General features: G+C 38.4%; 1 protein-coding gene across 6 annotated transcripts in view; it reads right to left on the bottom strand.

Annotated features, from left to right (window-relative positions):
• Positions 1-1,197: 1,197 nt before the first annotated feature.
• The window catches only part of PITPNM3 (PITPNM family member 3), a 51,682-nt gene continuing 27,558 nt past the window's right edge, over positions 1,198-25,321 (bottom strand). For 5 of the 6 annotated variants that reach the window (XM_048324442.1, XM_048324443.1, XM_048324444.1 and 2 more), the window contains 16 exons: positions 23,225-23,301; positions 21,004-21,239; positions 19,840-20,029; positions 17,091-17,210; positions 16,037-16,218; positions 15,086-15,255; positions 13,385-13,555; positions 8,639-8,833; positions 7,743-7,891; positions 7,380-7,496; positions 6,610-6,726; positions 5,273-5,421; positions 4,116-4,265; positions 3,101-3,284; positions 2,574-2,702; positions 1,198-2,188 (listed from right to left, as the gene is read on the bottom strand). In XM_048324442.1, coding sequence (XP_048180399.1) covers positions 1,880-2,188; positions 2,574-2,702; positions 3,101-3,284; positions 4,116-4,265; positions 5,273-5,421; positions 6,610-6,726; positions 7,380-7,496; positions 7,743-7,891; positions 8,639-8,833; positions 13,385-13,555; positions 15,086-15,255; positions 16,037-16,218; positions 17,091-17,210; positions 19,840-20,029; positions 21,004-21,239; positions 23,225-23,301 — 2,645 coding nt within the window. In that variant the 3' untranslated portion in view covers positions 1,198-1,879. Of the gene's footprint in view, positions 2,189-2,573; positions 2,703-3,100; positions 3,285-4,115; positions 4,266-5,272; positions 5,422-6,609; positions 6,727-7,379; positions 7,497-7,742; positions 7,892-8,638; positions 8,834-13,384; positions 13,556-15,085; positions 15,256-16,036; positions 16,219-17,090; positions 17,211-19,839; positions 20,030-21,003; positions 21,240-23,224; positions 23,302-23,465; positions 23,515-25,321 lie in introns of those variants that run through there. The other variant, XM_048324447.1, reaches the window with a different exon arrangement.

Below are 25,321 nucleotides of genomic sequence, written 5' to 3' on the forward strand. Positions count from 1 at the left end.
CCGCCCCTTGTAATGTATTTACCTGCTCCCAATAAGTGTTTGCTACCAAACTTTTTATATCTTTCCTTAATCTTCAGCAGAGATTACCCCTTCCCTTCAAGTAAGCATTATTAAAAAAACCCAAACCAACTACTGATGTGACAGAGATATTTCAGGAAGTTTGAAATAGGTAACTGACCATCTTGCCAAGTAACGTCTGAAAATATAAATCAAAGATCTCCACTTTTAAGCTATTTTGCTGCCTCTTAGGCAAAAGCTACACTCCTATACCCTTCCAAAAGCACACCGAAACTTCAAGGTTAACAGGGAGTATAGACTTACTTTACTTCTGCACTGTCTAAATAGTTTTCCATTGCATTTCTTGTTTTACATGTTAACTTTCAAAATCATTAACCAACTTGTCGAGAGATTGTTTCTGGTCTAGCAAAACCTGAAAGGGGGATGGAGAGGCACAACACCCTCTCCACCCCAATTCCCTGAAATAAAAAACAAACAACAAACCTGAAAAAGGAATGTCCTGTTGACTTCAAGCTTTCTCAGTGTCAATAGTACGTTTTTAACTCTAAAAAAAAGGTTTTTTATGTGCACTTTTAACTTCATTGCAGGTTTTAAAACATGCATCAGTTCAGTCATTAAAGTTCTCTTGATTAATTTCAATGGAAGTATCTGCATGAAGAATCTGCAAACTGCTACTATGTAAAAGTAACTATAATGCTTTAGAAATATTACTACTTAGGGAAAATGTCACACATTTTACTTCTAGTAAGTCCATTGAAAGATCAGAGAGAAATTTAAATCAGTAGAAAAACGTCTATTTGGCACCTGTATTTTCGCATGTCCACTCTTTGAAGCTCAAATGCTATAATTCTGAATGCCACAGATTGTCTTAATACAGCAGCTGCTGTAAAGCATGAGAAGGTAAACAATTTATCAATTTACTTAATTAACTTTTTTTTCCCCTCCAGTGTAAAGATTCTAGTTAGAATAATTTAAAAAGTGATTGCTCTGAAGTTTGCAGATCCCTTAGTAAAACGGTTCCCTTTAACTTGCCCTCTTAGGATCTGACTCTCAGACTGAGATCATCAGAGCCATCTTCTTTGGAGTAGTCCACACATTTTTGCACAGTCACCAAGTTCCACAAACAATGTGATCTTTGTACAGTTGCACACTACTTTGTTTACAACAACACTAACCGTGTTCAAACTGTGGCAGACACATTTATTTTTAACATGAAGTTTTTATGTTCGATTCACAAGTGAAGTTCTCTCATTTATTTGTCCAGCACCTCACACAAACATGAGTGCCCATGTTGGAGTCTGCTGATCAACACTGTAGGCTGAAAGGAAACCTTGGGTTTAAGGCACCCAGAAAGCATCTTGTTATACAAATCCTAACCACTTGTTATTGTAGCTCCTATAGCTGCTTCCCTTTATCACTTTTATTGAAAAGTGAAGTGGAAACAGACATGACTACTTAATGTTTAAAGTGTAAATCTTCTCTGTAACCTACAGGACCTACCCTTTATGCTGTTTTGGGTGCAGCTAGTTAGCTGATACCACAATCCTTCTGAGTAAAATCAGTATCTTCTCCTCTTATTGCACATATTACGTGTGTTAAAAAACAACCAAAGATATTTCCTGTTGCTATGATGATAAACTTGTGATAATTTTAGATTGTTTTATAGTTTCCCAATAAACATGACAAGAGGAAGAGATTGGGAGTGCCCCACTTGGTGTAAGAAGGCAGATTTCAGAACAGGGAAGACTCCAAGGTACAAATTCCCATCTACTTCTCTTAGTTTGGAGCTGCCTAAATACTATCTTTGAGGCATGCCTACAAGTTTAATGGGGTGCACCCAAGATCTACATTCCCAATCCTCCTAGGGAATAGATTCAAATTTGTGAACTCCACCTCGAACCCAAGCAATGGAAGGCAAATGCCTGTCATGATCTTTGTCTGATTCAGGCTGGCTCTGAGCACGCTCTGGCTTGGGGTTGGAAGAAGGCGGGTCAGGTTGCTGTACAGACATAGTCCTGCGGAGGTGGTTTCTCTTGCGCAAAAACTCAGGTTGCGAGTGGAGGCCAAAGCTGCCTTTTCTCAAGATCATCCGAGAGTTATTCTTTTTGGGTCGTGAATGGAGACTGAACTCCAGCGAGGCCAAGTGGGCTGCATAACCTTCACTGAGGAACTGAAATAGGAAGGAAAGAAAGGGAGTGACAAATTATTGCTGCCTTGACCTATGAGCTCTATGAGGAATTAAGTTTTGATCACTGGCATTCCAGTTAGACACCTACAGAGTGTTAATACTCCTCTCCCCTCACTTTTTTTTCAAGTGACCTGTTCCATTTTGTCATTCAGAAATATGCAATGCATGCACTTGTAGATACAACTTGCAACCACTTGATACTCTTTACTATTCACTCTTCCAGAAAATGCCTCATTTGTAACCCAAACAGCCTTTCTTTGAAATACTGCCGCTGCTTTGTGTGTGTGTGAGTTTGCACATGCATTCATTTGCATGCATTTCCTTGTTTTCCCTAGGACTTCCTGACTGAATAGCAAGAGTTACTTACTTGGCACTGTGCCTGGTATTTCTTTGTGGATCGTCCAACTATGTAGATCTGGGATGGTGACAGAGCCAAGACACTGTACACAGAAATATCCTTCATGGAACCGTATGCGGCACAGATTTTGATGTGGCACTGAAACAAACATTACTTCCAAAGTGAACACACTGTTGAACACCATGCAACTACAAGGCTGGTGCTTGATTTGCAATGAAGCAGCATATGAATTCGTTGTTAACAATTTCAATCTGTAAACCACAGAAAGCTAAGTCGGTCTGCCTGCATATGAGCAAGAACTACAGCTATGCGCACAGGAAAGAACAAGCAGTTCATTTACTTATTTGTCATGATTGGAAGTCCCTTTGGATGTTTTATCAGCTTTCCTTGCTCTTTAAAAAGTGAGAAAAGAAATGAGGAATGGCAAAAAGACTTTGTGATGGCCAGAAAGATTTACTGTTCAGAAAGAAGGGAGATCTCTACTGAATAATGTTCTCTGAAAAGAGGTTTCAAGGCTATAAATAGGTTTCTAGTACCTCTTGCACGAGATTCCGGAGAAAAATGGTCTTTTGTCGCAGTGGGTCATGGACAAGTCCATCTGAGAAGAAGATCATCCCTTGTGGGAAATTGTGTTGGGACAACCATGAAACCACACGCTGTTTTTGCATATCTGGACGGCCGGTGATATAGATAATCAGATATCCCAGGTCCTGCCAATGCCTGTCAGAAGAAGCAGTTAAATTATGTAAGTACAGAAAGAGAAGCAACACTCACAGGTCAGGTCAGCATCTTTTCTCAGATCAGTTAGGAGTCAGATGTTATCCTTCAACAAGTGGAAAGGAGCATGCCTAAGTCTCTGCTCTAATCAAGAAACTAAATAATAATGCCTACACCTTGGGGGAGATGGAGGAAAGCAAGAGACATTCTTATACAAAATATTATCTAAAGTATGAGAGACATTTAAAAATATACTTAAGAATAAACCTTGCAACACATCAGGTATTGTTACTTTTGAAATCTTTAATGAGATTTCCTGCCATTTCAGCTGTAAGGAATGGAAACCCTTGCAAACTGACATTTCTACATTCCCATGTAAGTTCCAAAATGAGAACTGCCTCTACCCATCCAGTGCAAAAATAACAGACCTGCAAGAATGGATTAAAAGGCCTTTTAATTTTTCCTCCAAAAAACATTCTTGCATTCCTGGCACCTGATATTTTTGAAGTACAAATATGTCCTTATTTGAAATTAGTGAAACACAAAATACACATGGGAATCATTATTAATTCACTGCACACACTTCAAGAGCATATTCCCAAGAAGCAACTTTTTATCTTTAGGCAACTTAAACTACAAATTTCAATGTAATCCACAGCATTCTAATATTACTCTGAAATTCAGGCAGACCTGATGTCCAAGAAAATACAGAAATGTATCTGCAAAGACTCTTGGTCCTTAGAAAATTGCTGTCTGTTTAGTATAACAACCCTTTTCCCTCCTACTGTGTTCAAGCAGAAAGTCAGAGATTTGAAGTGTTCAAAGCTCATTTACCTGACAACATCAACGGCCCCTGCTCGGACTTTGGGGTCACTTCCCATAATTGAAACACTTGCTGCAAAGGAACCATCAATGCTGAACACAACACATTCCATTCCTCGGGGCAGTACAGTCAGGTAACTTGCAGCACTGCTCTGGTCTCCTCTGGAGAGTCAAAGCAATAAATTAATTTAAAAAGCAAAATGTCAGAATGTATTTCCTGCACGTTCTAGTTAAGACTTGAAATTAGATCTGTCTGGACCTACAGCTTTAAAAATCACTGTCAAATACGGCTTCTGATTTCAGTCTTACATGGGGCAATTGAAACTTACACTTTTAGGAAATAGTTTTCCAAAGACAAATTTGGAAGCTGACCTTAATAAGAAATCACATGCAAACAAATAACTAAAAGAATTAGAAAAAAAAAAATGCAAACCAGTCTGAAGTACTCAAACTACTACTCAAACTTTCTCCATAAGCTTAACAGTTGGTAATACGAGCATTAGCCACCCTCAATCCTTGCAAATTATGATGGGAATGCCAGTCGAGAAAAGTCAAAAAAAAAAAAAAAGAAAAAAGAAGCCCACCCCAAAACGATGCAGTCATACATCACTCTTTTCATGGAAAGACATGTGAAACACATTTCCTTGTGATGTATTTTCCCCAAGAGAATTGGATGTTAAAAAATGGATAAATGACAAGGAAATCCAAAGCTCTTCCCATCCTACCACCTCATGTTCCCTAAAACCTGTAATCTAAAGACCGCGTTTATGTCTGGTGATGAAGATTCTTACAATATGTGCTCACAGCCTAATGAACAAAGACAGGACAATTTATTTTGTTCCTCTTTGAAACGTACTCCTGCACTCTAAAGCTTCACTTCTGAATACGAGTTTATTTGCGTATCAGTAACTCCATTTTCTTGAATTGATTGCCTTCTTTATTAAAGTGAGGTAAAACATTTTCTCCTCCTCAAATAGCACTACATAGGATTGTAAGCTGACTTTGGACTTTGTTAACTGGTGGATAACAACACATTCTATTGAAGCTAAATTCACCTCATTGATTTAATCTCCCAAGTAGGGATTCAAACGAAGTTTTTACTCAGTTTTGAAGTTCCTTCCTGATCACAACAACCCATCACAGCTTTAGTTCCAGCTTGGAGCTATTACCTGACCACCATTTTGATGGGATACACACCAACTCTCAGTCTCTTCTGTTCAGGTATATTGTAGGATATTCGTCCACTGCTGTTGGATATCTCTGTGTCAAAATACACCCACCTACCCGAAGATGGCTCAGTCATTATGAAGATATCCACCTGTAAAACCAATGAAACAGTAATCTAGTGTGATAGTCAACAAAACACCCCCTAATTACCAGGCCTGCCAAGACCAGATAATATTAGTATCTCCGACCATGACTAGTTGTAAAAGCTTACAAGGAATTTTGAAGGAACTTCATGACTCAGTAAGAACTTCAAAGAGAGTCCTTGCAATAAGCAAATGCTTCCTAACATACAAGAGTTTATTGCCTGCATAATTCACAGTCTTAATAATTTAAAGCCCTGATCTTAGCACTGCACATGTCAAACATAGTTATAGAGGTCAGAAATTTGGCAGGAACCTAAACTAGGAAAAAGACAATTCTATCTTGCATGGCTATTATTACCTTTTTGCACACTAAACCTACAAAATGGAAAATTTCATCTGGTTATTGAGACAAAATCTTTCTCAAATCATAATTTTGCCTACAACCAAAACACTTCAAATTATCAGAAGATTTCATCAATATGGTTTTCTTCAACTGAAATATTTCATAAAAATTAACATAAAGGATATTAAATACTTTGCTGGACCAGAAACAGGCCAAGTGAAGCCTCCATGCTTCAGTTTTTCCCTCAGCTCAGCTGCATTGCTCTCTTAATTTGCGCAGAAAATCTTACAACCTCAGTGAATATGAAAAAATGTGTTCACTTGATGCTTGGCTTTATTAGCTGTAAGCGTGGCTTCTGCAGGCAGCTTTAGGAATGAGAGTTTCAATTGTGTCACATTACTACTGATTTCTAGAACTAATCTTTACACACCCATGTGTAGGCAGCCACCTAACCTCTAGAATGCCTATTCTTTTATCTGGTTGTTTTACCTGGGCAGGATGATACATGATTTTCTTTTAGTGCTTTGTCAACTACTATAAAATTCTTTTTCCTTCTTCCTCGGAAAGTTAATTGTCTCCAGTAGGTGATACAGTTGGATGGTAGGTTCAGAAACCACTGCACAGCACGCTCACCACCAACCAAAGGAGATAGCCATAATCAGGTAAGAGAGATGAGAGCTCAGAAAAAGGTGACCTATCAGGAAAGCCCACTTTACAGCCTATTTTTGCTGAAGTACTAGGGGGTTAGTGACACATTTCCCCTCACTGTAAGGCTTTCTCTGACACTATACATGTGTGCTACATTCCACAACTGTCTCTGTAAAACTAAGAAAATTGATTACTCAGACTTCACCTTTTCACCTGTTAAAGCCACCATGTCCAGAGGTCCATACATAAAGCGCCCAACTAGTACCTGAGGACCATCTTCTGCTGCAATGACATCATTAGCTCGGTGATTAGCAGTCACATTCTGAAATAAGAGCAAAAGATGGGAAGGGTACTGTTTGTTTTTGTCACGAGGCTACTTTCTCTACTATGTTACAAACAGTGACACAGAAACACAGTCCTGGACAGTATGTCTGAGGTATGTCAAGTGCACTGCATTCCCACTTCAGCTGGAGCCTGATTTCCACTAATGGTGGGCTCCTGAATAGACTTTCTAGAGAGAGTGCTCCAGACGACCAAACAAGAGAGAACTTTTAGGGGAAACCCAATTATCCTTCATTTCAAGTGGTGCCATAGATCCACATCATTACATGCAGGGCACATGCATTTTAACTGACATTAATAACTGACTTAGCACCTGAAGAATGGAGGAAATATTTTTGCTTGGCTTATGGATTTGTCTAGCATAAAGAAACTTCTTTGCATAATGGAAACTTAGGGCCTGTCTGTTATTTAAAGAAAGAAATATACTTTCTCTCAACATGTAGTGATAAACCAAGAAGAAATTGCTCCTATTCCCTAACCATTAATCTGCCTGTCTCTGGATTAAGTTAGCCATTTTCAGCTCTTTATTCATATTCAGTTACGTAAACTCTTACTCGGGGAGATTGAACTCCATTTAAATTTCTGCCAAACCCATGTTCCATAGCTGCCATATATATTCAGACTTAAACTTACCCTCAATTTGACATGTGTCCTCTTGCGTAGCCATTTTTCTCGTGGATTGGATGGACTTAGTGTTTCTGGATCCAGGTTGTAATTTTCCTTGAAATTTACATTTTCATACCGCATCACCTGAAATTATATTAATATTTTAATAAATAGTGTATGGCCTGGGGAGTCCCGGTACTTGGCAAAGAAAGAGAAATTACAATGCTGCCCCAGTTGAATGACACTGCAGAGCCAAAAGCACCATGGAAGTAGAGAGAGGTAAAGCCATATGTTCACATTAATTGCACAAATATGAAGACTGACCCTTGGAAGATGCAATTAACAATCCCAAGGTTATCTGTTGCAGAGAGAAGAAAAAAAATTAATTACCTGTCTTAAAATGAAGGCCACGACGTCTGTTGATTCCCAGTAGCTGGCATGAAAGAGATGCGGCAGGGCTACCGTTGGAAAAGCTGTCAGCACATCTGGACAATACAAGGCATAATCTATTCGTTTTGTTCCCCACCACTTTGCAGTAACTACAAAAAATGAAACAAAATATCAATAAATTTCTTGCTGTCTTCATTTTTAAGCTAGATAATGGAATTAAGTCCTCTGCTTTCTTAATCTTGACATTTTGAGTCTGTTAAAGGTATCTATCATTCATGCAAGTACTGTTTTTACTGACTGCATCATCACTTAACTGCCTGCTATCTAAAGAGCTCTTCTGGGTTCAAGTTTTGGGAAGTAGAAATCACCTCAGCATGATTCCCACAGCTTTCTGGTCCACGGAAAATGTGCAGTGAAAGACTAGTACTTTTACGATCATGTTATAGGGTAAGAACTGCAAATGCTTCCCAAACAGTGAAGCAATACTGAGATAGATACATATATATACACACACATGCATGACTATAGTCCATAACAGGACAATATAATGATTTATAGCACTTTTAATTATGAGTAACAAACCACAAACCTTATCTATCTATACTGCTTCATGCCTGGAACATGATCATAAACCCGTTACTGTGAAACTCTTGTGGCTATTTATGAGTGGCACCTTAATGTAAAACTGTGACTTCTTTTCTATTACTTTATCTAATTACAAACAGAACAGGAAGATAACTTGTGTTATGCAAAATTGCAGAAACCTGGGCTATTCTCATTCTCCCCAATTTCCAAGCAGATACCTTTTCTTTTCATAATCAGCTTTTTCACAGAAACAATGTGAAGGGAAAGGCTGTTGCCATGTCCAATAGCACATGGCGTCAGGCTTCACTCACTGTTGGTGAGGCATGCTGATGGCAAGCTTTCAGTTGACCCAGAGTTTTCACTGTTTGTGCTGCCCAAGCTCAACTTTCTTGTTTTCCCTTGCAGTTGATCAGATGTATTTGGAGATCCAGGACTCTCCTGAGAGAAAGGTATGTTCAAAGAGCTATTCTCAAGGAACAGACCACTGTGATTGTGGAGAGCATCACCTGCAGGTTACAAAAATGAAAATAACATTAAAAAAAAAAAAAAGGATGCACACAATGGTTTTGAAACTAGTGTTTGTGTGTATATCTTATTTGTTTATTTATTAATTTATTTTTAAATACAGGGCTAATGAGTGTTTTCCTGAATAATATCACATTTAATGCCCATGGATGAAACTTCCTCCTTCAGAGTGAGAATAGCATGACACAGCATGACTGTATGGAGAAAGCATACCCTACTGCCATGAATGTGCAATGGTACCCTGGTGCTTTTGGTCAGGCTCTTCCAAACTGTGTAGTAATGCTGGGAGGCTATTTTACTTCACACTCAACCCTACTCATTTTAAAGTCATTTTTGGAGAAGAACTACACAGCCCTGGGAGCTTCTCTGGGATACTTCTCTGGTCCTCTTTCTGACGTGAGCAAAATTACTTTAGAAAGAGAATCTTCAGCAAGGCTATCTACTGGTTTGCATTTCCCAAGTGGAACAGAATGGAATAGAATTCTCATTTATTCATGCCATTCTGACAAAGCCAGAGTAATACCTCTACTCAGTGAAATGAAACACAGCCTTCTCTGCGAGGTCTTCTGAAACATGTAAGAACAGACATGCACTTAAATAAAAATTACTGGTATCTTTGCTTGAAGCAGCCACATTCCTCATAGCCAGGAAAGGCAGAACCTCAACTTAGATATAGGTTACACAGCAAAGTACATATCAAAAGCAGCTGACTCCTCAGTGTTACTCCTCAGAGAATAAACCTGTTGGAGATGTAAAAATAGTGAACAAAAAAAAAAAGGAGACCTGGTTCAATGCACATAACACAAAAGAAAGGAGATGGCCCTTGATGTCTTGCTCTATTTTTGAGCATATTTCAGTTCCATTCAGACAAATAATTGCAGTCATGCTGTGCTCATCATTCATGCGGTCTTGGGTTGGGGAACTTTATGATTCTTTATGTGCTGGAGGTCTGAAATAAGTTTCTCTGCAACTTTTCAAGTCTTACCAACTCTCAATGCAATGCATACCTCAATGGTGCACAAAGGAGAACACAATAACATGTTTCTGCTTTCAAGGACACCATTCAAAAAAGAAAACCAAACCACTGGAAGCATGTCTATAGCTTATCAGAGCTGGTAAAACAATTTATCATTAAATGAAAAGGAATAGCAGTATAGCTCCCTAAAATCCCCTCCCTTCCAAAAAGGAGACATGGTCAGAAAGATTCTGGCTTGTTTTGACATAAGCATGAATATCTCAACTGCAAGAAACAATATTGAGATCTGCCCCGCAACTGAATGAGAACAACATTCAGTTCTAACACTTTGTGGTGGGTATGTAGTTTGGACAGAATATGTTCAACTGCAGTTTCCATGGGAACATGTTTTTCATCAAAAAACTGCAGTGTACTGTTCTTTCAAAGAAATCTTGTTGACACGTAGTGTAGCTAAATGTGGCTACAGGATGGAGGTGAAAAGAATGGAAGGATAATTTTGTCTCAGGCAAACTATATAGATCCCAACACAGTCAACTGAAAAGAAAACACAATGCTACTTTGCTATTACTTATCTCGCAAGACAAGGCAGTATTATTATGCTTTTTGTACTGAAAGAAGCAACCTTTCTCATGGCTCTGAGAGTGACCAGAAGTTATTATTTGTCCCACTAATCTAAATTTACCATCATGCTTGATAAGAAATAAATTAAAGAGAGATCTTTTTACAGAGTCTCATCTTGGATAATTATGATAGTCACAGCCAATACAAAGAGACAAAGCAAGCTTCCTCAAAGTCACAGCAACTATCTCCAGACAAAATTAACAATACTTTATTTCATGCATATACAGCTGGAGAAGTACTGAGCTTTCAGATGTTTACTTCTGTCTATCCATAATGAAGCAGACCAGTTGGATCAGCCATAGTCTGGACTGGCACTCCTGCATATTCCTTAAAAAGAAAGCATCTCAAGAGAAGAATTTTGCAATTATTTAAACTGTGTTGCAAAGTTAAATGTGAGGTTGAAGCTCGAACAATAAAGATAATGATTATCTACCTCCTGCTACGCCAAATGTCTAAAAAGTAGGCTATGTTGAAACCAGGTGTTTTGAATTAATATAAAACAATCATGCTTTTAGCCCCCTAGTAGATATAATGTGTCTTGTCATAAGCAGGAAAGCAAAGGAAAGGAATTAAATCACACATGTTAGTAAGTATCAAAAGCAGGAGTGGTAAATGAGAGACCTGTTACAAAGCTAAAGTTAACTTATAACAGCCACAAAAGCACCTCAGTTACAAAATGTCAGTTAGGTAGCAGCTAAGAAAGCTGCTGTTTAATGAAAGGTCAAGACAGTGTGGCTTTCTCTGGGCTGTAACACAACCTGAACTTGTACCTTGCCCTTACAGTGAAGAACCACACCAGTTAATAGATCACACTTTTGTCTGAACCATTACCTCCTGCAATGTCTTCTGTCAGCAATCACCACAGACAAAAGAGGAGGAAGGGAAATGTCTTCCCCACTTGCTCTACATGCCTGGCAGTGCTTTCAATCTGCTTTCAGTCTCCTACTTTTACGGTGGAGTGTCTGTATATCACACTCAAAAAAATGAACTTAAATTATGCCTCAAATAATTTTATATTACTAAGCTATTTCACCAATTGCCTAATATTGGCATCATGTCCGCATTAGGAATCGTAGCAACAGGAGATAGCGTTGCAACTGACCAAGTCATTGACAGAAAGAGGAATAATTCTTTGGGCTAGTCCAGTCTCTGTAAAAGTCAAAACCAAACCCAGTAAGAGTAAGCTTTCATCCTCAGTAAGCACTTAATAGATCAATCCCTCACACACAAAATAATACCACAATTATTACACACTGATTAGTGGCAATTATTGAGGACTACTGGACATAGACAGCAATTGTTTAGATAAACGTGTGTCCTGCTCTTTGTATACCACCATTTAAGTCTTAGATGTTTCCTGAATCTCAAGGGAAAAAGTGAATTTGACAGAATAAAACCTTCAAGATAAACCCTATGCACAGAGCAATCTGGCTTCAAAAGCTTAATTTGATTGACAAGAACAGAAAGACAGCTACAGAAATATCCCTCTACACACCCCTACCCAATTTTCACGTTCTCCAGCCTGCATTATTGCAGAACTGTTCTTATGAATCTTATGGTGAAATTGTCTTCCAGTAGTACATTTTTTGTCAGGCACCTTCCAGATCAGAACTATTTTTTCAGAGAGGAACCAATCAGGAACGTCAGGTAGACAGAAGAGTCACTCTTATTTTAACCAATCATGAGAAATGGAACAAAGAATGGGATCATTTAATGATGTGAAACGTTATCAGAAAAGGCTGATTTGGGCAGTGCATAATAATTAAGGTTTGGCGTAACTAGGTCTCATCGTAACTGATTAGTCAGGTTTTACAGTAAGTCCAAGTCAGAAAGCAAAGCAAGGTATGTATTTCCATTGCAAGAAAATTCAATGAGGAGAAAGCATGCATTCCCAAGTCTGGACTGTTTCTCACCGTAGCTATTCCCTAAATCAATTCATGAGGAACAGCCAGATCTTTACATATTTCAGTGAAGCCAATATCTAGAAACAAGCCTTCAGCAACTCAGTATCAACTGTCACTTTTCAAACTGATTTGCATCCAATGCACACCATATTTGAGCAGGTAAAGGAAAGGAGTTGTGTGTACCCTACTGCACAGAACTGGCTCCCAAATACAATTCTTCTAGCTCCAACAAATAGAAACATTGCCATTTTATTGTATTAGCCTCCAACCTTAAACTCTGAATCCTGAGAAACCTTTCCCAATATCCTGCTGAAGCTTGAATTCATGTCTGCTACAGAGCAAAAAGAATTAATCTAATATGCAAGCATGTACAGATACAGACTGCCGAAGTCCTTTTCTGCATAATGTCACAAGTCAAAGATACTTCATGCCTATATGATTTTACCTTATTTTCTATAAAGTCAAAAAAGCACAATTCCTTCTACTAGCACCTTGCTCATCCACACCTTCCTCTTTCTTCCCCAGAAAACAATCTATTTCTGCTTTTTTTTTCCTGGATTCAAATCTTTATTACCAACAAAATGTTGTTTAGTAGCCCACCTAGGAGAAAAGCAATCAAGACTGCTCAGTGGTCTGATTTGTCCTAGTAGATATCTACAACAAACCAACCACAAGTGACCAAAAGAAACAACATGTGAAGATCTAGGCAAAGGTCAACTGATTGTAAAAATAAATTGTTTAAAAGGATAGTAAAAGACATGAAATTTTTCAAGTGACACTTCAACTAGAACAGTGATACCGCCTTCCAGCTCCTCTTTAAAACAACTAGTATCGCAAACCTCGTGCATAAGAATAATTTTTTTCTTAGTAATCTTCTTCAGTTCCACACTTGCTAAGTATGTCTGTGCTACTCAGTCCCAGATGACTTGTTTTCAGCATGTTAGCACATTGCTATTTCAAATTTTCTTGAGCTGTGTAAGGAGAGAACACTTAACAACAGGCAATGAGACCTACAAAAACAGGCACTGTACCTAACTGGTGAGATCTTCCATCCCCTAGTGGGTATCTCTGGTACCGTGGGACACTGAATGGAGGAAGAAGATGGAATCTTTTCTCCAATAATGGTTCAAGTCTGCAGGCAGAGGGGTCAGCAGAGTGAAAGAAACTGTACACTTGGCTGCAGGCTGGTCGGACCTGGCATACTTGGATGAGAATGAGACAGAGAAAGACAGGGGTCAGTATTGCTGCTTTACAATTTTCAAGGAGTCTGTACAGAAACATAGTTAATATAGTCTTCTGCAAACTCCAGATTAGCACACATCAGGCCAAAAGAAATGTAACTGAATTGTTTCCTGTTTCAGTGAAGAACACTTCACTGCACAGGAATTTACAGAGACATCACAATCTGAGATGCAGGCACATAGGAGATGTGAAGAGCAGCAGAAGAGAAACAGATGGAAGCAAGGAAGGAAAAAGAAATTCAAAATCTTGTAAATATGTTACTGAGCATTACAGCTGTGATGCTCAGCACTTCAAATGTGCTTCAGACCAGCAAAATGGTCTGATGGGCCTGTGACATCCAGAGGACTTAAACCTAGGTGACAGCAGAAGCTTCCCTTATATTTTAAAAATTGATTCTAACAAAACAAATAAATACATCTGAATTTTACTTGTCACATGTTCAGGTAGCTTTCTACCTTTCCTTTCAGTAAAGAGGGCACCTGACTCTTCTCAACTAATTTCCAACTGTCTGCATGATAGGTTTAAATTTGTCTTTTTCCCTCTCAACTGTGTCACAATTATCACTTTAAAACAGGATTCTTTTATCATATGCACTTCTAAAGACTAATTATGCTTCAAGTAGACACTGCTCACCTCAGAATGTGTTTGAAATGCCCATCAGTTGAGCTGCTCTCAAAGCATATTCCTTTGCAGGATACCAGAGGAAGGATAGAAGTGAGAACTAATTCGAAAAAAATAGTTTAAAGTACTAGTAATTAACATGAAAATTTCCTGTCAAAGTGTCTGGAGGGTAGCAGAGCAGAGACTGAGGGAAGGACTACTGGCTAGGAAAAAAAAAACCCTTAGAGTTCTGAATTGTTGTCTCTTCTCATTATTGCAACAGATTTTCTCCCTCACCTGATAAATGAATGCATCATTTCCTATAAAGATGCTGTGCTATCCAAAGCTCATACCATGCAAAGAGACAAAGCATGTGCTGAATAATGAAAAATAAAGTAAGTTTTTAAATGAAAAACTTAAAAAATCCAGATGCATTAGAAATAAAACTAAAAAATCCTTTCTGTGTCTGATCACTAGGCTCTGTTACTAGAGAGGAAGAATGGCTCACAGGCAACACACCCGAGGGCCAAATCCACCCATGAAGCCAGACATGAACAAGAGGCAATGCTGAACCAAGAAGAGATGTTATTTTTGGTATTGTTTTCAAGGACTGATCCTTGGTGAAGTGTGAGCTTCATGTTGTATGACATGGAATATATGATTAACAGCAGAACATAAGACACACTTCTGTAAGTGAGCAGTGAAATCCCTGGAACAATCCTCGTCACCTCAGTACCTACCTACATTAACGTTCCCATCTCTTAAAGGAAGAAACTTACCTCACTCCGTGATCTTTAACCAGGCTCCTTTATTTACCTCCTTTTTGTGTGAGTCTCTTTGTTTACAAAGGTCATTACACAACCTGTATTTTAACCCCAAAAAGAGCTTACCATCCAGACCAGGCAGAACAGTGCTCCTCATGGCCAGCACCAAACCAAGCGGTGATCCAAAAAGGAAGAAATCAGACACCTCAAATTCAAATCGGCCCAGATTTACTTCTGAGAGACTGGAATCCACAGGAGGAAGGTCTGCACCATCTTTCAACACGCTTGAGTGGATACTGAATAAAGAAAATACTGAATCAAAAATAATAAAAAGGGCATTCAGAAAAAAAGAACATTCCCAAAACAGGATGCTTAGAAAGCTCTAGCACTGGCATTTAGATCCAAGCCATACACCTTAAAACTGTAGAATGATTGCAATATAGCAGCCATGATTTTCAGTGCGGCTATTAAGTAAATTTACTACCTTCAACATGCAAGAGTTTCCTACAGTTATTTTATAGAACACTTGGTAAAGTTTTCCCAAAATCATGAATATTCAAGTTTACCTCCCCCCCCTTTTAGCAGTACAAATGTATGCAAGTTCATTCTGAAACTTCTGCTACAAACGTTAACCTACTAAAGTTGTGTAAGGACAATGGTATTAAAAGGTTACAGTCAAAGTATGTAATCTGGGTACATAAAAACCATTGTTGTAATCTGCTCCTTGAGCTATGACCTAGAATTTTATTACTTCTCAACTGTTTTTAACAGATCAAAATCAATGATACTTATAGACAGCTTTTAATCTTTTAAGTGATTTAAAACACATCCATTTACTTTGTATGCATGAGGTAAATACAGATCACTTATTTCTTACTGACAGAAAAAGACTTATCTATCATTTAGTTCTGCTGGAGAATAAATACCTACACTCAGAAGCAGAAAAGTAGCCTATGAACCTGCTGCCCATCCATGAGACAGAACAGAAATAATAACAATGCCTCTGTGCTCTGGTGCTAACAGGCTCCATTCATTGGCAAGCCCATTTCTTTTACTCAGTCATCTACCACTAGCTACCTGGACAGGAATGCATGATGCTGGGTTATAGTGTCACAGTCGTAAGTGGATGAGTCACTCTGTTTCCGAGGCACCAGCTGCCTTTGCTTCTCATCCTCCATGATTCCCGAGATGTCAATATTGCTTTTGCTCAGGTGTTTGCTGTCACCCAGACTGGAGTCCTCTGCTAAGAGTGGATTATCCTTCAGAAAATGAGCAGAGCAAAGGGAAGATTCAGACAGGTAACAAAATATGAAAGAGCTTATATGAAATGCCTGCATTTATATATATGACCTCACTTTATCCAACAAAGGGTGGAAGGCACTAAAAATTTCTCTTTGCAGTAGAAGCAAAGAGATGAAAACTAAATTTCCCTTCAAGATAAATAGCCTAAAAGCTGGAGGGAGAATCAGGAATTTGAGGGTGGAGAGGGGTGTGAGGGGTGGAAAGGAGGAGTAACACAAAAGCTTTATCCCTCATTACTTCATCATTCTTAGAGAACTAAAAATATCATAAGGTAATCAGAAGGGGTCTTACCTGAGTGCACAAAATGCACATTACAACATTAATGGTCCTGCTCATCGTGTTCCATGGATATGGGATCGGCTTTTTTGAGAAAGGGTGGGGCAGGGTGGGAAGGGGAAGGGGAAAGGGAAGGGAAAGGGAAAGGGAAAGGAAAAAGGAAAGGGAAAAGGGAAAGGGAAAGGGAAAGGGAAAGGGAAAGGGAAAGGGAAAGGGAAAGGGAAGGAAAGGAAGGTATTTTGACAAAAATGGCAGCCTGCCAGAGATTTCTGAGCAAGGACGTATTTGCATCTACAGTTAGGGATACAATAAAGAGCACTTGGTAACCCTACTGCAAAGGCTAACAGATAAAGCCTTCACTACTGATTTCTGTATATCATAAACTGAAGCTGACAACTTAATTTTTAACAGCAAATTTTTGATAGACGGGCAGAATCCCACTCTATCATTGCAATTTACCAAATCCTTAAATTTTCTCTGGCTCATATGGAGCTGATTTCCTCCATGGAATGAATCTATAGGGTTTCAGCTGTGTGTATTTTTTTCTCTTCACCTGGATGCTGCTGATGCTTCCTCTCCTGCTACTGTTCCGACTTTCGTAAGCTGTATTAGAATTATAGCAGATGGCATCAAAGCCCAAAATTCCTCCAATGCAGTCACCTATGAGACACACCTGAAAAAAAGATTTTTTTGGGAGATGTAGCAAGTATTTTTAAAAGAGACAAAAAGCATCACAGCACTGCAGAGGAGTTTCTGTCTTACTTCATACCCTTGTTACTCATTTTTATACTTTGGTTTATGTTGCAGTTACTTTCTTCTACTTTCTTTTATCTCCAGAAATATGCCCTACACCAAGAATATCTGTCCCAGGAACTATTTTGATGAGTGGGAGTTCTGCCAAATGGATTAGAACTCTTCCAGCTGCTTGCAGCCAGATTCCAGCTGGAAAAGTCCAGATCACTGGATGACCAGTGTCACAAAGATTTCAAGCCACTTAACATTTCCTTCAGAGTCATACAGAGGAGAGAACTTCAACAGATTGGCACTCCCCTGTCAGAACAAGGGAACAAAACTTTAAAATGAGGTATTAAGCAGAGAAATTCACTCTTGCTTCACATTTAATATAAACATAGAAGCTATCTTCAAGGTATGGATCTGGCAATTAAAAATACATATACTACTAAAATTGAGAATTCTGGAGTAATTTTATGGTACACTAGAATCTCCCTCACAAGCCAATTCCACTGAACCCCTCCCCATCCCACATGAGATGATTCTTTCTCCCTGTTCCCCTGTCCATGTCTGAGCATGAGTAATAGCTTGATAACATGCTTCAGCAAGTCTCTCCTTCCAATCCTCAAACGGAAGCAATTGTCTAATCTGTTGTTCCCAACTCCGATTAGCAAAACAGAAAATATTACAAATCTTTAACTTACTTCTAAACTTAATTCAGCTTGGCTACAACACTAAACTACAAGTTTTGGATATAGCATGTTGTGCATTTTTTCTCTGAAGTGAAGAATGTTAGGAAAAGCGAGTACCTTTCTTGTACTCAACTAAAATTATAAAAAAACACTTTAAAAATAAAACAAAATATCAAAATACATTAAGGTGATATCTATCCTAAGGCATTTCTGGTTCTAAAGTTGTATATAATTGAACAGCATGCCAATTTACTCTCTGATTTTCAAATTCCTATGCTGCACAATGAAGTCCACAAAGAGCCGAAAATCATATGATACAGGTAACCTTAATAAAATTAACAGCACTTTTTGTAGGGAATTGGCAATACCTTCTTCAATTTACCACTGTGTTTCTAATCCTTATTATTATTGGCATTAAGGTAATGGAGTTAATTTTTTCCAGATACTACGTAAAATCAAAAAGGCAACCTCTGATCTAATGAACTTGCAATGTAAATTGACAGAAGAGACAAAAATATGGAAGGAAAGACACACACAGGGTGTGTGTCAGGATATATGATATATATTCGATCAGTACAGGACTTACTCAGAGGCAGACCTGACATTTCTATTTAAGGAGCAAAGCAAAGCACTGTAGAAAGAGAAGTCACTTCCACTTTAACAGTGCTGCTAGTTGATAGTGAAAATTCTGTGGAACATACAGAGGTCTAGCAGACTCTTCCACAGGAAATAATATATATTATTTGTAAACTACAACAGGGAGACTTTTTTGTACCTTTTCCAAAGAAAAAAATCATAACACTAAGTTTCTATTGAGAAAATTTTCATACTATTTTTGTAACTGGTATCACTCTTTACATAATTTCACCTTTCATAATGTTCTGTCACTGCAATTGGGCTGGTTTTATGCTTTAAGCAATAACAGTTTACTATGTGTAGTAAAAATGGCTTCAAACCAAATTTTAGCCTAAAAATACTGATATATCACAGCATAACCTTATTAGTGCCATGGAAAAGAATCTGTTTGTGTAATAAGACACATGCTTCCCTTCAAAGTTTACACTGTACTCTATATTAAATGTATTTTCTTTCTTTTTCTGAAGTGTGGAGGTCACTGTTCTTAAAGGAAATGCATGCTTCTGGCCATTGTAGGTGGCCCCATTACAAAATAATACCAGTAACTCACACAGGGTATCAATATCATTTTTCTATGTGAAGCAGGAGATTTTGAAAACTAAAGATGGTGAAGCAGGAACAGTAATTGACAGTTACTGTCAGTTGGAAGAAACCTGTAGGTGACTTCACTGGTGTGCAGGTCACAACAGAAAATCACATAATTTCCCCAGAGTTAGAGAAGAAATCTGCACCACCACTAGCAGCTGAGTATTTGTCTTCTATGTTTCATTACTGACTATTGCTTTATTAATATAGTGATGGAGGCAAAGAAGAAATAATAGATCGGTATTGGATTTCTTAGGATCTTAAATACGTCCCAATTTTTCCATCAGCTGTGTCTGAAGAACTCATTAACACAGATGATCATTTGTCTCAGGCTGGCATGCTTGTTCACTACATACCCTGCTTAAAGTACCATAGCAAAGCAAGCGGTTAGGAGTCAAAATGCTTGTGGGAGAATGTATATAGTCTTCCACCAGCTGAGTAAATCCACACGAGATAGTGCATGGGATCCCAGAAGTGCCTGTCTTGTGCTGGACACTGAGAGAGCATTTTGTGTAGGTGATCCCATGCTAACATTCATTCATCATATTTGTAGTGTTGTCCCATACTCATAACTCAAACCCCTCAACACAACGGCTTAAAAAGAAATAGCCTCGCTCTGAAGGAATTTTACTTTGATGTAAGAGAAAATAGTCCTACCTGCCCATTAAAACCAGCCCCATCAGTAGATTTGAGAAACTCATTGTAAACTTGATTTGCTCTACTGATCACCATGGCAACTGCATCCTGATACTGAGGAGATGAGACAGCCAGCAAAGGCAAGGCAGCCAGTGGGATGTGGTCTTCACTGCTGCTGAGACAGCTCTCATCATAGCTGTAGGGATTTAGGCTAGAAAAGGACATGTTATCATCAGGAAAACTTCAAGAGGCAGGACACAGCATCAGAGAATGAGCAGTTAGCAACAGAAATGGGTTGGGCTATTGCAGTTCACAATGAGCGAACGTGGGAAGGATCATTTTCTCATCGAATTCAACTGCTTAGAAAAACCAAGGCATTACTGCTTTAGGTGAATGGGATCATACTAGAAGGCATTTCTGCAGTTAAACATACTTGGTGCAATTGCTCTACATACAACTAGACGTAATTTTGAATGGCAATGACATGATTACATTTCAGCTTTTGTTTTCCCCCTGTATAATAACTCCCTACACCGAAGAGCAGGATCCAACCATCACAATGAAACAGTTTCCTAGAACACAGTGTGACAGGTGTATTGTTCAAAAGCATATAAAGATGTTTTTCCCAGTGTCCAATCTTTTCAAAAAAGATGAAACAAAGCTGCACACATTCTGAAATCATAGTAAATATTTGCATAGTAACATCTGGCAAAAAGGAGGCAACTTGATTGAAAAAGCAACATTTTCATGCTTAGAAAAACAGAAATCAAGAAAATCTGATTCTCTCCTCCCCTCACCAGAGTTCAACAGTTAATCCTGGTTTGCACTTGTAGAAGAGTTGAAGCAGTCCCAGGAGTATATGTTTCTTTCTCCTTTCTCTATCGTGCCATTTAAAATATTTATGTCACAGAAAGTAATGTTACTTGAAAACATTCTCTCATTCAATGAGTGAATTTCAAGACTGAAAAAGCAGCTGAGGAAGAGCAGCTACTGAAGTGGATACATCCAATAAAAATGGTTTTTAAAACAAATTCATCCACTTAGGATGAAAGATTGGCGCAAGTCTTGCAGTCAGCAAAAGATTAGAAATGATTAGCAAAATTTCATTATGAAATATATGGGTCACAGAAAGCTATTCAAAACCACAATGCAAAACCAAACACCAGGAAATACAAATCAACTTACCTGGAAACAAGAGAGAAAGCTGCTGAACAGATTGCTGGGCAGGGAACAAGTCTCATTAAGATGTGGCCTGAAGAAGCAGGGAAATGGGCTCGGGTCACTTTCTCAAACACAGAACTGAAGGTGTTGATGTCTGCCAGTTTGCTGTTGTGGTCTCCACTCCCAGTGTCTAATATGTTTCCCCCATGTAGGATCAAAATTAACACGTGAGTTTTGCAGTTCTGGTGTTGAACTCCTTCCTGTGAGAAAAACAGGAAATAAGAAAGGAGGCGGCATTTTTATGGACTTCGTTAGTTTATTTGGTGGCAACATTAGCAGTGATTTTTTTTTTCTCCCACCCCCACTGTGATAATTTTGTGGTATTTGCTTTCACGGGAGTGGGTGGGGGCATGTGTGTGCACGTGTGCACATGCACATGTCCTGTTCCATTTAATTCAAGTACGTCTGAATCATATAGAGCCCACTATGCTCTGACACAAACCCTGTGCAGCACAGATGTAGGTTTCAGATCAACAAAGATTAAGACAGTTTTGTGTACATCAGAAATTACTTTAAATACTCTGAGCCTGGAGAAAAATTCCAACCTCCACAGGCAGCGTAAGCGATCATCTAAGTATCCTAATGATTGCTTCATTTACTGGCAAGGTTCTCATTCAAATCACCACAAGCCCAAAATAGACAAATTTCTCTGCAAATGAAAACATTCAGCAAAAGCAGAAGATACCATTATCTCAGACTTTTGACACTGGCAGCTTCTTATTAAAATGAAAGATGGCGGTAATTCACCCAGACACTTAATGAAAAAGTAAAAAAATGCATCATTGCTGATATCCATAAAACTCACAAACAAATTTATTAATATGTAAATAGGCACATACACAGACAATAATCAGCATGCTTTGCAGATAACAGATATTTCCTACTTGAAACTGGAAAAGCATTTTAAATATCTCACAATTTCACCTTTTTTTTCCTCTTTACCCCTTGAGACTTGTGTGTACTCAAAGAACTCAGTAATACATTAAAAGATTAGATTTTTTGTTGTTAAATCTTGCTGCTATTTTCTTCTTCACTTTGGATGAGATGATTCCTGAAGATTTCTACTTCCTGACCAAATATGAACACACAGCAAAAACAACAGTAATATTTTTTGTCTAAAGATTGTTAAATGCTAGATTGGGTGATTTACTCAGCATCAGGCAATGTTCTGGACACTTTATTTTTAAGTTCTGGAGTGAAGGGAAATGGGAAACTTAAGCACTTGTATAATGGTGACAGAGAAATGGCTGAAAATGAAAGAATTGTAGGTTATTCCACTATCTCTCTTCAGCCCATGAATTTTAGTATCCAGAAGTATTCATTGCGAAGGCATTTTGCTGACCTGACCTGTATCTGCTTAAATACAGGAGAATCATAGAAGCATTTTTCAGGTTCCACTTTTCCATGCACTAATTTACAATTTCCTTCTCCATAAGGTGTCATTCCAGCTTTCATAAGAGAAATTTAATTCCCTTTAGAAGCTAAATGTAGTTCCTTCCATGGACAATGCCTGCTTGTAAATAAGCAGCACTGCTGAGGAGATGATGGAACTGAAAGCTTCAAAAAGCAAAAACTCAAGTGGGTCAATATTGCTGAAGTCACTGGTATGAGAAGTTTCTCAGCTGGATTTAACTGGTATCTTTCACAGGAAGACTCAAAGGGAATAAAATTAATTTGCCTCTCAGCAGTAGCTCAGCCATGACTTAGAGAAGGTGCTCAAGAACAAATCAACTGGACATCTGAAGTCAATCAATGACTGTCACCATTTTCAGGGGGTTGTAGGATTGAGTTCTTCAAAAGTGGTAAAGTAGACATTTCCACTACCTGTCCTACGTGTAGACAGAGGACCTTAATCAGTTTGCTGGAAGGTCTACAATGTGTTGAGATTCTTTCCTGCTTCTAAAACCAGGCAATTCTGTTATTACCAATTTCATGACTGCTGCTTCACAAAACCTGTATTTCCAGTTAATTACTAAGCAGACATAACAATTTCTCTTCAGAAAACGGAGTCCTTTTTCCACCTAAGTATGCAATGTCTAAAAACCTTGTGATGATTTTCAGTGATTGCATGTGCACCTACTAAACTAAACCATCAAATGAGTTTACAATTTCATAATACAATATGACAGTATTTTCACCTGTCTACTTGAAAATCAGCACAGCTTGTTTTAGGAAACAATCTCACCTCATTGTCCTCATGTATTTCAATACTGCCTTGTGCAGGGAACCTTTGTTTTCTTAAAGAGGCTCTATATAATTCACCTGAAAGGAAAAGAGACATATTAGTCATATAAGTATCTGCCTGCTACATCTTTCACAGACATCTATGGAGGTAAGGCACATTTCTAATTTCAAGAGAGAAAGTTCTGTTCACATGAAATCCTGTAGACAAACAGAACAATACACAAAGTTTCTTGCAGGCCTACATATTAGAGGCTCTTCTATTCTTAGCAGCAACATACAGAACAGGATTCAGGTCCTTATACAGAGGCATGTAGTGCCAGTACAGCTGCTGTTGATCATCTGTGCCTTTCTGAAGCAGCAGCAGAAGAGGTCACCTGAGGTCCTGCATCACTCCGCTCATCCCATAAAGGTATCTTAGATACTTTGGTATGTCTTGTAAGCTGAAAAATAGGAAGTGACGTTGCAGAGAAACACACTGCTTTGCCAATACCTTTTCATAACAGGTTCATGCATCCAACATCTTCAATTATAAACACAACAATGAAAGTTTCTGCATTGACTTTGGAGCATGACCAAACAGACTCAAAGACCTACTTGTCTGCTCTTTAGGCAGTCTGGCTGGGCAGCAGCCTGATCTAAGTGGTGAAAAATTCCTGATACCAGCTTTAAGATTAAGAGATTGTCCACTGTCTTGCCTTGGGAAAGAACACTTAAAAAGCTTTTCTTTGCAGAAAGCGTGATCAAACACTGGAACAGGTTTCCTAGAGAGCTGTCAATGCCCCAAGCCTGTTGGTGTTTAAGAAGCATTTAAGACATTGCCCTTAACAACATGCTTTAACTTTTGTTCAGCCATGAAGTGGTCAGGCAGTTGGACTACATGATCATTACAGGTTTCTTCCAACTGAAAATATTCTATTCTGTTCTATTCTATTCTATTCTATTAATTTTACAGCTGGCTGTGAAAAAGCGTGACCTCTGAACAAATCTTCTCTGGCCTTAAGGTCAGAGAAAAAGATGATACAGCACTATCCAGGTTTTTTTTTGCATTGTTTCTTCATTGAAGAAAATTGCTACCAGCTCTTTCTGGTCTCTTCACAATGCAGTATTTTTTTTTTCTACCGTTGCATCTTAGTTACCTGGGAAACAGCTGTAAGATCAAATTTGATTAGCAAATGTTGTGGTTAGCTCTTTGGGGAGGGAAAATGTGCTTTTCCCTCCGACAGTGATGGAATTCCAGACAAGATGTGAATACTAGTCCTGTAACAACTCCTCTTCACTCTTATGGGAGGGGAGGAGGAGGCTTTTAAACCCTCGTGAGTGATGATGCTAGAAATTTGTAATTTAAAATTTCAGCTGATTGAGTTTGCAGTCTTAAAATTCCACTCATCTCATGTTAGCTGTTCCTAGAGAAACTAGGAAGCCTTCCTCCCTCCATGACAGACACAAGTTTTAGGAGTTAAAGAGAGATGATTGTACCAAATAATTACACCAAAATAGATAACAGACAGCTTTCAGGATTTAGACACATTTACCTTCATTTCTTCCAGCATGCCAGAAGAAAATAAATACACCCCATAATGCTATAGTTGGCTCAGTTTACTTTTCCTTGGCATTAGGAGTTCACACCTTCTTTGAGGTTCTATGCCATTTGTCTACAGGCAGTCTGCCAGACCTTAAGAGAGTGGAATGTAATTTTCACCTCACCAAGAACACTGCTTAAGCAGGGTCTGGCCAGGTTATTCTGAAAGCCCTGAATTTAGTCCAAAACACATTTTGAACATTCTACTCTTCTGCATTAGGACTGAGACTGAATTCTACAGCACATTCTACCAATATTATCCCTTACAGCCACTGTAAATTTATTTAGCCCCTGTGTCTACACTTCTCTGTATTTAAAATTGAGGCAATTATTCTTGCCTTTCTGACAGGCAAGGATTTAATGTATCAGTAATTTAATACTTGTATAAAACAAAAGAGTACAACAAAACCCACAACATCAGAAAGCAAACCTAACATCATAAACCCTAAAATTCCACCAAATGCAACTGCTTTCTGAAATTCTCTGCAATGTAATGCTGACCTCATTATTAAACAACTA

This window comes from Corvus hawaiiensis, chromosome 20, assembly GCF_020740725.1.
Source record: "Corvus hawaiiensis isolate bCorHaw1 chromosome 20, bCorHaw1.pri.cur, whole genome shotgun sequence".
NCBI classification, from domain to species: domain Eukaryota; kingdom Metazoa; phylum Chordata; class Aves; order Passeriformes; family Corvidae; genus Corvus; species Corvus hawaiiensis.